Raw genomic sequence first — 12,581 nt, 5'->3', positions numbered from 1 at the left:
TGTTATAAATAAAAAGATACAATACAAAAAGTTATGTCACCTACCATTTTAATTGCCCAAAAGCTTTAGCATTGGGTGGATTCTGATTGCTATCAGTGTTTTTATCATTTCTCAGACCTATAAGGACAAAGAGGAATATGATTGGAATCAGTTTCAGAGTGATTATTTATATCTAATGAATGATAAAAACAATGACACATTTTAAAAGCTCAAACATTTAAAGCTCCAGACAGCATAACTGCAATGCACGCTTATAATAAACAGAACATTATATATGGTCGAAGTAGTGTGTACTTATACCAAGATTAATTATATACTGTATATACACAAAAACTGAGAAAAACAATGACAGAATGTCTTGGTGAAATATTTATTCTTTTATATAAACATATAAAACAAATCGTTTAAATACAGAACATCTGTACACAAACTTTGTACACAAGTTTCTGTAGAGCATGGGTGCAGATTCAATCCATCCAGTTTCTTGGCTTTTAAACACGAGAGAGGGGGTCACCTAGAAAAGCACAAGTAGAGCAGCAAGACGGGGGTTTCATGCATTTACAGGTCCTAGACTCTCAATCCTCTTTCTTTACCATTCACAACAAACACCAGTTGGTGAACTCTATTGTGCACCAAGCAGGCACTTAAGACACAGTGTGTATTTAAAATTATTTGAGTAATGCAATTATGTGAAGGAATAGTCAAGGAGGAGAAACAAAATCATCCAGAAACAGTAATGCTGACTCTGTTGTAGGTTATAATGCAAGTTAACGGCACAGGGCCATTTCTGAAGATGCCTCACCATATAAAAAGTGCGAGTTTGTGACGAAAAGAGTATGTGTGTCAAGTCATCTGAAGATGAATAAGGGATATGTCTGGCAACTTTATCCACTGTGCTTCTGATTTAAAACTATTCTACTGGAGTTTCATAAAAAGTGGGTTTAACTAAGGGGAAAAGTCTATTAAAAAAAGAAAAAATACCTTTTGTGCATAAAATACTCTCAGCTTTTCTTTATTCCACAATTCTATAGCTCTGTGAAGAGCACAAAAAGGAAAATGAGCTACACTTATTCACTGATTCTGCCACGTTCCTTCCATGGGCCAAGAAACATTTAATCTCTTCACTTACAGCACCGTTAATAGTGAAAAAACACACAGGCCAGCTTCTGGAGAAGAGGTGAGAGAAAGACAAAAATAAAATCTGACTTGTTAAAACAAAGATCTCTCAAAATGTATGATGTGCAAAAAAAAAAGAGAGAGAGAGAGAGAGAACTATGTTATTGCCTGAAACGGTGCAAACACACCGTGAAATCATGCCAAGTGGCCAAAAAAACAAAAAATAATTCTACCCAGACCAACATTTCTGTCTCCACCAAAACCCAAACAAGTGATTTCATATGCCACCTGTCATGGCTCTGCATGTCTTTCCCCATGTGTGCAACTGTAGCAACAAAAACTACTGCTGACACCATCACCCCTCTCTACACTAAGTGTGCTGGCACTCCCTGGAAGGACAAGTAATGAACACCAGCAAAGGAGCCTGGTGACATCATTAGTTCATTAGTCTAGAATGAACTCACAAAAAGACAATGGCTAATTGAAAGCAATCACACTCTGTTTCAAGTCAACTTCGAGATAAAGGCAACTGGAAATGCCTCTGTATTCCACACTGAGGCTGCGTCTAAGATGCTTCTCTGTTCCTGGACAGAGGTGGTCAGAGCCTGGCAGAGAGCTGAAGAGCCCTCTCCGGCATCTCCAGGCCCTCTGGCCGAGCAGTGATTTTTCTAGATGTAGTCGTCATCCACCGGTTCCCCCCGAACGTCGCAGTAGTGGATGAAGACGACCACCACACGCTGGAAAACCCCCCTACGTGTCTGCCGTCGTTCTGAGATCTCCTCACCGATGGTCTCCATGCAGATGTCAGCCGAGAGCTGTCCCTTACGCCGAGGCGCATAGATAGTGGCTGACAGAAAGGAACATTTCAGAGGGAGCGAGAGAGACAAAAGGTATTTTCACAAAAGAGCATTAAACAATCTAACCCAGCTCAAACTTATGTTCTATAATTCATGTAATTGTATAATCAAAAACAACACTGGTTTACCAAATATAAGTTGTGCTATAGTTATGATGCACCTGTCTGTGAATATTAACACCTGAACTTTCATGATGGACAGTGTGTTACTTACTACTTTCATCATCCTCAAAGTCGTATCGGGCGTAACTGTTGGGCTCTGCGGTGCGTAACGAGCGAAGCCACGGGAAATCTGTGATCATCGAATACGGCGCCCCATCTACTACTCCTAAAGCACAGGGAGTGTGGGAAAGATTGAATGCCGTTACTTTTTTATTCCTTTAAAACTGAAACAGATCTTGTAAATGTTTATTAGCAGCTTCGACATTATGGGAGTCTGCAACTTTTCTCACCCATTAAGATGACTAAGTTTGTGGAAGGGATTTGGGAAATGTAAATGCAACTGTAAATTTCTCTCTCCTCGCTCTCACACATACTATAAATGTGTTTCCAGAGGAAGTGAGGGGAACTTGGGGTTAGTCTCGAAGGACCCTGATCTGTTTCCTCTCACCCTCTAAAGTGTAGATGTCTCGCCCCCAGGGATAGCTGGGATACTTCTTTACATCCTCTTCCGTCCGTGTGGCCTCCGGAAAGAATTCATACTTGATGAGTTCTCTTGTGAAAGGATAAAAACACAGCTTGTGAGTTTTTGGGTCTACCATGATAAGAAAATAATGCCATCTGGTGGATGGAAATCAGACAAGTCATTCGGAAAGCAGGCATAATTTTGCAGAATCTAAGTGTGATGAGACATGCAACAACAACAAAAAGATATTACAGCATTATAAAGACACTAAACCAATGCTATACAATGCTTTTATTCTTGGTGTGTATCAGAATCTGTTAAAATGTAAGTAGTCTTATTACTGATGCTGTTTTGTGAGTACTGTATTATGAGTTATGTAGTCCACTCACTGGCTAATGTTGGCAATGGTGTCCATCCAGCTACGTACGCGCACCTTGTTCCTGACATTGGGTGGGTTGCTGAACTCATGGATAATAGCAATATGGTATGGATACGGACCACTGAAGAGCTTTTTCTCCAGAGCTAGAGAATCAATCTGGATGTAGAAAAGAAATACCTCATACCATTTAAATGGCTAAATTTTAAGAAATTATAAATGCAAAATACACATTTGCTGGAAAATAGTTGCACGTGTTAATATATATATATATATATATATATATATATATACACACACACACACACAAACACACAGCACTTAATTAAAAATTAATTGTTCTTTCCTGACACTTCTGAACAGTTAAATGCAGTATTTCTGAATAAAAGTATTAATTTCTTTCAAAACTATTTAATAACAATATCCAATATATCTCAATAATCTAAATGTATAAGTTTGTGAATCATAAAAACATTTACACTTGAACAATGAACATAAAATGCTGTTAAAATTGCAGAAAACAGTCAGCAAACTTTCTCACACTGGCCCGGGGCCATTCTTGCTGTTGGGCCATGTTTTAAATATACTGTAAATCTGGGGGAAGATAAGCTGAATTTATAAACACATTTCTATTGAAAAGCATTTCTATACTTTTTTGAATGTTGCACTTATGCAATCAAAATATTGTATATTCATGAGTTTCATCAGATATGAAAACTGGAAGTCTTACGTCAACACAATATTCAGAATAGCACTGACCTGCTGCATAGGCCTCATGTAGATGATGCGGTTTCTCTCCGGTGGCATCCGTAAGATCTGGTCAAGCACCTGCTCCATGTCCAACTTCTTACATTGTGCGTAATCAAAGCGGTTTACTATGGGGGCACTTTCTACCACCAAGTGCTTCAGCACCCTACAGCGTGTTGCTTGGGGAAGAAAGAATCAAATTCCACCTTAAGATCTGATACAGTTTGACTCCTATTTCAAAGTCATCATGTTCTGCTATGAACTCACCATGGACAAACATCATTTTGGGGCACTCCTTGAGGACCAGGTCAGTGATTCCACAGTTTGTAAGTGTGATTCCTACCAAGTTTTTAGATTTAAGGCTGAGCACCTGTATGATGTGAAAGATAATTCATTAAGAAAGTGCATTGAAGAAGCATTTAGTTGAAACAAGATCATGACCCCACCTGCACATGGTCATCTTCAGTCACAGGATCACTGGTGCTGGTGGACTTGTCTGCCATCCGTTTCCTCTTCACTACAACCCGAGGCTTTGCTTTGGGTAGTTCTGGATATACCAAAAGGTAGTGTGAAATTAAATGGAAGTTTTGCTGACTGTCCAATTCATCTTTGTTAAATCTCATCTCAACTATACTACTGTCATAGGAGAAAAAAAGGTAACATACCACGGACCTTGTGTCATTTTAGTCTCAAAGGATTTCTATGAATGCAATTTTCCATGGATCAGCCAAAGATTTGCTTTAAAAAATGTCTCCATTTAAATCGAACATAGCTACTTTGCTCACATAAACGCAACAAAGTACTGAGAGGGATGTCAAGATTCCCAGTGCTCATCAACATTGATTTCAGTCTGTTTTATGAGCCTGGTGAACAACTTTTATGGTGCTGTTGAGCCCTTTTTGAAGCTGGTGGATAAATAATGTTAGAATTTTTCATTTTTGGTGAAATATTTTTTCCACGTAAAATTTGAATGTAATTATAAAAGTATATGCATTTGTTAATACACCTCCATTCAAAACTTGGGGGTCAGTAAGAAAGTGTAATCAGTGAGGACAGATCAAATATATCAACTGACAGTAAAGACTTATGATGTTACAAAAGATATCTATTTTAAATAAATGCAGTTTTTTCCTTTTTAGTAATTGAATCATGAAAAAATGCATCACTGTCCCACAAAAGAACTTAAAAAACATAAATAAGTAAATAAATATCTAACCAACCCCAAATGTTTGAATGGTAGTATACAGTGAAAGCATTACAAGTATGTAATGCAATAAATATTCAGTATGTTATAAAGGTATCTATTATACTTATACTCAAAATGCAACACTGAAAGAGTAAAAAAAATATTCCTGAAATAAATGAACCTACACATATAAGACATTCTACACCGTCAGTGTCTTTATGCATGCATTCTTTTATCAGAAAAAGTATAATTTCCTAAGTGCACTATTCTTTTTAGCACTGTAGGTTCATTAGGAATCAAAATAAGTGTTCTGCTTTTTCTAGATGTCATGAACACAAGGAAACATACTGCAATATAACTGCCAATATAGTTTAACAGTGAAGCAATTCAGACCTCCAGCATTCCGCCATCTGCTTTTATGCCATGCACAAACGGCACGCCACGAGGGTCAGTTTCTACCCAACTGTGCCTTTTTTCCATTTTTCAGTTGACTCTCTGACATCCCACTGTGAGGAACCTCTGCTCTCGCCTTACCTGACTCACACACCAGGGGCACAGAGGAAAGTCTGCTGCAGGCACGAGTGACCGGTCTCCTGGGACACTCATCTGTAGTGCTTCTGTGTGATGATCCTAGCTGGTGGCCTGCAGTCCTTTCACAGTGCCCCTCAGAAGAGCCCTGAGTCCTGGGTGGAGCGTTGGAGTGCCTGTCCTCCATCTCATCTCCTGCCCTCTGCTCTGGGCTGTGATGTTCTGATCTATGGCTGTCGCCCCCTGCTGGCAGGCCATGGCCACCACGAGTTCTGTTTCCTGAGCCGGGACGAGACCTGCTGCACGTGCAGCGAGTCCTCTCCAGGTCATCCTCCCCTCTATCCGCCCCACCCTGGTCGTCCTGATTAGCCGATTCCTCCCTCCAGCGAATGGAGCAAACACAGCTGCCGGCAGTATAGCCTGAAGCAGACCCTGGTCCACTGTTTCTGTCTCTGGACCCACGCTCAGCCGTCTCAGTGGCTGCTTTCATGTCAGCCTTGATCTGCTCACTGGTCACCTGACAGCCTTTTTCAGAGCTGAGCTCCTGAGGTTGTGGTCCACGTCTACGAAGTGGAGTTTTACCTTTACCTTTCAGAATACAACACAACAAGTGTATCAGCATAAGTCAGCCATCAAGTTTGTTCTCTTCTAATAGTGTCAGTGCAGTCAAACAGATACAATTTTCTGAATTTATATGGCCCCAATAATATTATATACGTTTTGGCACCTAAGTTACATATACAGATAAACTGTATGAATGACATGATAAAAATTGAACAGTGTATACTGATAATATACATTTATGAACTACCATGTGGAGTCATAGCTGTACTGCTCTTCCCCTGGGCTTCTGTCTCAGGGTACTGGCCTTGAGAGCGAGCGGCAGCTGGTGTCCTGATTGGACAGTACTCATCCTCACTGTCCGAGTCTGACACCACCACCGACTGCTTCTTCACTGAGGTTTGAACTCCACTAGGCCCTGAAATAAATCATAAAAGAAAAAGCACAAATGTTATTTTTTAATCATAGGTATCCCATCTGTTTGCATTGTTTGCTAGGTTATTTAAGACCTGCTTGTTCTTCATCCTGTTCACGTGAAGGATTAGTTGTTTGGCTGGAACCCTGGGTCTCTTCCTCTGGATTGGTAGCCACAAGAACCGGCTCAGGCTCCATGTTGTCTGCCACTATGCCCTCAACGTCAGGAATCTCTGATTGAAGACAGGAATAAGAGTAAATTCAAGGCTTTCAACAAATAAACAATCATCAAACACTAGACAAGTAAGATTTTGGTAAATTTTCCTGAATGCAGTATCTAGTGTGCACCAAAGAGGCATTGATTTGTTCAAAAAGTCTGTAAAAGCTGACTTTTTTACTGTCACTTTTGATCCATTTAATGCATCCTTGCTAGTGCTGACAAACGATTAAATGCATCCAAAATAAAATAATAAATCCTTTTTGCGTTTACATAATGTGTATATGCTTGTACTGTATATATTTAATATGTATATATAATATAAGATAATTAGGTTATGCTTATATATATATATATATATATATATATATATATATATATATATATAAAATATATATATAAAATATATAAATTATATGAATATTAATATATACACGTAAATATATACTGTATGTGTTTGTATTTATATATACAAAATATAAACAGTACACACATGTATATTATTAAACAAATTTTTTTTTTTTTTGGATGCAATTAATCATGATTCATTGTTCGAATTCACTGAATAAAAATATATATTTCTGTCAAAAAAACATTTGAATGGTAACATATATATACCCTCTGGGCCACGGGGGTGTTGCTGAGGCACATCTTCATTCCGGTCGTCGTTGTTATTTGGTGGAATGTTTGCATTGTTATTGTTCTGGTGATTGTTGTTGTTATTGTTATCATTATCATTGTTGGAATTCTGATTGCTGACCAGGGCAGACGAAACTCCGATACCCGTGCCTGCACTGAGTCCCACGCGGGCACAGCCCTGCGGTGAACAAATAAAGTTAGCATGCCTCATAACATTTCATCTCCTATAGTATATATCATTTTCATTTATATTGTGACTTCTTTACTGTTTAAAAGTACAGATTTTGTAATTAAAGTACACGGAATGACATTGAACTGTCTGCTTACTTCAAATGGTAAAGATATCTAAGTGATGGTGTCAAGGTAATGAATGAATATCACTCCATTAACTCTGTTTTTATGGGACAACAGCTCACCTTGGGAGGTTCACGAAACATCTGGTCCAGAGAGATGAATTCCAGGCTGGGGAGCATCTCAATGAACTGACTGAATGACTCCAGCTTGATAGCATGACAGCGCACTAGAGTGAGGTCCACCAAGCGACTCCAGCGGGAGTGGTCTATAACAAAGAGCAGCTAATTTGTCAGATTTAAAAACCAATACTAAAAAAATGCATACAATCAACTTTCAGGTTTCCAGATAATTACGATAGAAATGGTACGGTTAAAAAAACAAAGCATCTTAAAGTCAGGAAATACATAAATAAATGAGGATGGATCCATTACCTGTGATCCAGTTGTGTGGATTGTGAAGATGTGGACAGTTATAAATAACCAGATACTTGATGGCGGTAAACACCTCATTAACAGCCTTCATTCCGATGTCTGTGATGATTCCAGGATTCTCAATTACATCAGCAAGACCGTATTTGACTAACTCAGCATGGCTCATGTTACCTGTGTAAAACATGTTTTATTGCATTTGATTTTATTACTATTTATATACATCAAGGGTTAGTTCACCCCTAAAAATGTGCTCACCTCAATGTTGTTCCAAATGCATAAGAATGTCATTAATCTTTGAAACACAAATTAAGATTTACAAGATACACGTTCCTCCATTAAAAGTCTGTTCAACCAAAAACTTGACATCATAAAACGAATCCATATGAATCAGTTTTATCCAAGTCTTCTGAAGAGACAAACACTAAATATGGTAAACACACGCTCAAACTTGCTTGGATATCAGGTAAAGGAACAGAAATCTCTCAGGTTTCATAAAAAAAAAAATCTTTTAAAGATGAACAAAAGGTTTGGAACGAGATGACGGTAATGACAGATATTTACTTACACTGCAACAGAAATTCATCTACATATCCAAGGTGCAAAGTCTCAAATTGGGGGAACTCCAGTTCAGCCATCTTCAATGCGGAGAACACCCCATCTTTGGTTAAGGAAGGCTGGATTCGAACTTCATGCAATCTGGACAACCAGAGATAATTCTGTCAACAGCTATATATGAATCAGGATAAGTTATCGTATTTTTCGGACTATAAGTCGCACCAGAGTATAAGTCGCATCAGTCCAAAAATACGTCATGACGAGGAAAAAAACATAAGTTGCACTGGACTATAAGTCGCATTTATTTAGAACCAAGAACCGAGAGAAAACATTACCGTCTACAGCCGCGAGAGGGCAATCTATGTCTTCAGTGGTAGACTAGAGGAGCACAGAGCGCCATCTCGTGGCTGGAGAAGGTAATGTTTTCTCTTGGTTCATTTCTCTTGGTTCATGTCAAATTAATTTTGATAAATAAGTCGAACCTAACTATAAGTCGCAGGACCAGCCAAACTATGAAAAAAGTGTGACTTATAGTCCGGAAAATACGGTAACTGTGTTCGTTAAATGGTAAAACACAGATTTACCTGCGAGCAGCAGTAATGATGAGGTAGCCCATATCCACTTCAAGTGCATTTTTACAGGCACCAAATACAATTGTGTGCAAATTACGAAATCCTCCTAGAAGAGAATTATTTATCAATATGCCAAATTTATTATTCTTGCTCAAAATATGCAATTATTGCATTCACATAGTGAACGACAAATAGTTATTGCAAGAAAAACTTGTTTTACAATACTATAATATATCGCTCAGCAGCTTATAAGGAGCTAGCAAAATGTTCATCTTACCTGACCTCCAGCTATCCTCCACAACATGCTGAATCAGTCCCCCTAAAAAGGGCACCCTCACCAGCTCCAGCTGCTCTAGGTTGCGGGCAGAGGCCAGACCGGTGACAAGAGGCACATACTTGAGAGAATTAGTGGGACCGGCACAGTTTCTCATGACGAACGTACGCAGATTCACACAAAGAAAGTCTTTGAAGGGCTGAGGCTTAGTGAGGCGAACCCATTTCAGGTACAGATGCCTGAGCATGGACAGACAGGGGATCTCCGGCACATTGACACCTATAGGAAAGATGATCTAGATGATGTGGAAAACTATTTGCACAGTGAAAGCAATCTAAAACTCACCGACAAGATGGAGGGTCTGGATTTTAGCTGCAGCTGGAATAGTGAGTTTGTTCTCCGAGGGAATAGGAAAGGCCCCGTTTCGGTTCCTGAACTTCCCTAGAATGTGAACCTGAGGCATGTAGTTCCATATCGCCTCCACCAGCTCCAAATGCGATGTCTCCACACCCTGTCAGAGCAGATATTGTTCTTATTTTCAACAGTTGAAAACAGATTGACAAGCATTTTTATAAACTGAAACGACAACGATCTTGTATATATCATATACTCACTATAAGGTTGGGACAGGCTTGTAGAGCCTCCAAAACACCAGGAATGCTAAAAGCCTCATAACCTCGGACCCTCCTTCTCTCTAGGTAACGTGGATGAAGGCCATACAGCTGTTCCAAATCAGGCATCTTCTTCATTAGCATGAGGAAACTGGAGTCTGTGAAACCTGAGTTACACATTAATAATAACAACTGAATTAATAAAAATGGACACAAGTGTTTTAAGTGTTCTACGGCTTTAGGATTGGTATTCTCGGCTTCACTGATTTGGAATACTGTTAAAAACAAATGTATCTTTCAAGAAAGGTTTACAGAGATCACCATAAATCATTGGCACTGGCCAATATCTATCAACAGCTTTGGTAAAAGGTAATAAACAAGTAAAATTGGTAAAACAACTCTAGTTACAACTGTGTGTGTGTGTATATATATATATATATATATATATATATATATATATATATATACACACACACACACACACACACACATATCTTTGGTCAGATTTTCTTAATGAAGTGAATAATTTTATTCAGCGATGATGCATTAAATTAATCAGAAGTGACAGTAAAGACATTTATAATGTTAAAAAACATTTTTATTTCAAATAAATGCTGTTCTTTTACTTTCTATTCTTCAAATTATCCTAAAAAGAAATCCTTAAAAAAATAAATAAATATACAAATCACAATTTCCATAAAATATTACTATTATAATAAATAATAACAGTTCCCAACAATGACAATAATGAGAAACATTTCTTGATCAGCATATTTGAATTATTTTTAGTCTAAGCTGAAATTTAGCTTTGCCATCAAAGAAAAATCTTCCACTAGACACCTTGCATTCTATATCTCCGTATAAACCATTACCTTCCACTAGATTAAAGTATTGTAAGAAGTAAATTAAGATGAAAGTACTCAGTAATAAACTATATACATCTGAGAGTAGTACAGTGTAGAAAATGTATTGAAAACTTTCAATACACAAAAATGCAGGGTAGAGGCATGTGAAAGCATGTCAAATGAATGAGTATGTTACTTAATCTGATTTTAAATTCAGGCAACCTCAAAGCCATTAGGCAGAAAAAAAGTCTTACATATTGACTACACATTGATACCAGGTTTAGTTCTAAACAAACTGAATTTTTGAGCATTAAGTGTGTCATCTACCTGAGGGCATGTACTCCCACCACCGGCTGGCACAAAGGTCCACAACCTTCACCACCCGCAGGTACAGAGTCACCGCCTCTCGCAGTTTCCGTGACAGACACTCCATACACATTATGTCCTGCATGGGTAAGTATCTGCCGGGAGATGGATTTATGCATCATAATTCAAGTAAACTATAAACCATTGCAATTTGAGTTAACCTATGAAAGCTCTGTCAAAAATCACTTGAGTTGAGAATAGAATCGCAGGGAACACATTTGCTGACTACTGTACACACTAGTGGTGGGATGTTGTACTGACCGGAATATGTGACAGAGCACCTCATGTGAGAGCTCATTGATATAGTCTTTAGGTTCCTCATGTCCAAGCGAGCTTAATGTTCCTCCCCCCAAACTATGAGTCCTGGTGACCTTGCGCCGTGGGCCCATCATGTCCAGGGCAGTGAGATATCCACCAAGGAAAGGCAATAAACTCACTCCCTTTGTCCTGGTCTTCTTGGTTGGGGCATCAACAAACAATCATCACTCACTCCTACATCAATTAAAACGAAAAGGGGGGTTGGGGTCATTTTCACATTACATGTAAATAATTCACTACCATTTTCACAGCTGTCAAAACACCCAAAACTAATTAACAGCTCAGTGAGGTAAAAAAAAAAAAAATCAGACAATGGACATTACTCTACATCAAACCGGCTGTAGCACTCACAGCAGGCTAAGCTAGCAGGATCTATGTCATGATTTTAACACTGGTAGTTTAGAGGCATCATGGCTCAGATGAAGAAGACCTGAGCCGTTCAATAATCGCAGAATGTGAGGAGAGATGCTGTTGATGATGCTGCTGTTATGAAGTTATGATCCCCAGCTCTAGCTAGCAATCAGCTGTTAGCAACCTCACTACTGTTGTATACATATATAGATCTAACAGTGCTGTAACAAAACCTTTATGAAGAAGCGTTCAGCTGAAATTGGTCCATTTATATTATCTGGTTTTCAGTCGAGCTCATAAGTGGGATTTGTGATTAGTTTGAAGGTGAGCAGCGGCTGCTGTCTTTCTGAATCCGCGTCCAGTAGCGACGTGAAGCCAGCGTTGGCCTTCCAAATACAAACAGGAAGTTCAGATGTATTTTTTTTTACAAAATAAAAGACGCGGATAACTTGCAAATGTACTGCATTTAATGTTTTGCTTACGAAAGGGAATTCTAAATTACAGAAGAAATATCTTAAAATTAATTAATTTGCTGTAATATCAATAACCAGCTGCAGTTTAGACTTTGCTGCTGTTAGTAATGCTGCTGTTTTTATCATAAACCCCACAAGACGTGATTTGATTATCGGGAAATGTTTAACAAATACTTAAACTAGAAAAATCAATAAAAAAAGTCACTTGTAGTAGGCTTGGGCATTT

General features: G+C 38.5%; 1 protein-coding gene across 3 annotated transcripts; it reads right to left on the bottom strand.

Annotated features, from left to right (window-relative positions):
- Positions 1-356: 356 nt before the first annotated feature.
- On the bottom strand, positions 357-12,321 carry LOC127971628 (F-box only protein 38). Of its 3 annotated transcripts, none has more exons than XM_052574783.1 (21): positions 12,116-12,321; positions 11,475-11,705; positions 11,175-11,308; positions 10,006-10,169; positions 9,737-9,902; positions 9,395-9,670; positions 9,130-9,223; positions 8,556-8,686; positions 7,991-8,161; positions 7,682-7,824; positions 7,245-7,443; positions 6,505-6,642; positions 6,246-6,413; positions 5,441-6,022; positions 4,167-4,267; positions 3,988-4,090; positions 3,733-3,899; positions 2,987-3,132; positions 2,583-2,686; positions 2,187-2,300; positions 357-1,963 (listed from the first exon to the last, which is right to left on the bottom strand). In XM_052574783.1, the coding sequence occupies exons 2-21, from the start codon at positions 11,603-11,605 to the stop codon at positions 1,785-1,787; spliced, it is 3,411 nt and encodes a 1,136-aa protein (XP_052430743.1). In that variant the 5' UTR covers positions 11,606-11,705; positions 12,116-12,321; the 3' UTR covers positions 357-1,784. The 3 variants fall into 3 exon arrangements, with proteins under 3 accessions (XP_052430743.1, XP_052430742.1, XP_052430741.1); XM_052574782.1 differs by having other exon boundaries at positions 11,883-12,291; XM_052574781.1 differs by having other exon boundaries at positions 11,475-11,665; positions 12,116-12,268.
- Positions 12,322-12,581: the final 260 nt, after the last annotated feature.

This window comes from Carassius gibelio, chromosome B14 (genome assembly GCF_023724105.1).
Source record: "Carassius gibelio isolate Cgi1373 ecotype wild population from Czech Republic chromosome B14, carGib1.2-hapl.c, whole genome shotgun sequence".
In the NCBI taxonomy this organism is placed as follows: Eukaryota; Metazoa; Chordata; class Actinopteri; order Cypriniformes; family Cyprinidae; genus Carassius; species Carassius gibelio.
This window is presented reverse-complemented; position numbering and strand designations above follow the sequence as displayed.

What these genes read in the sequence shown, in the direction of transcription:
- LOC127971628 (XM_052574783.1), bottom strand. Translation starts at nt 11,605, where the DNA reads ATGATGGGCCCACGGCGCAAGGTCACCAGGACTCATAGTTTGGGGGGA. An exon ending in CTGAAGATGACCATGTGCAG is followed by an intron (nt 4,091 to 4,166) that starts GTGGGGTCATGA and finishes CACATCATACAG; the next exon opens with GTGCTCAGCCTTAAATCTAA. An exon ending in ACCATTGCCAACATTAGCCA is followed by an intron (nt 2,687 to 2,986) that starts GTGAGTGGACTA and finishes TCCTTTCACAAG; the next exon opens with AGAACTCATCAAGTATGAAT.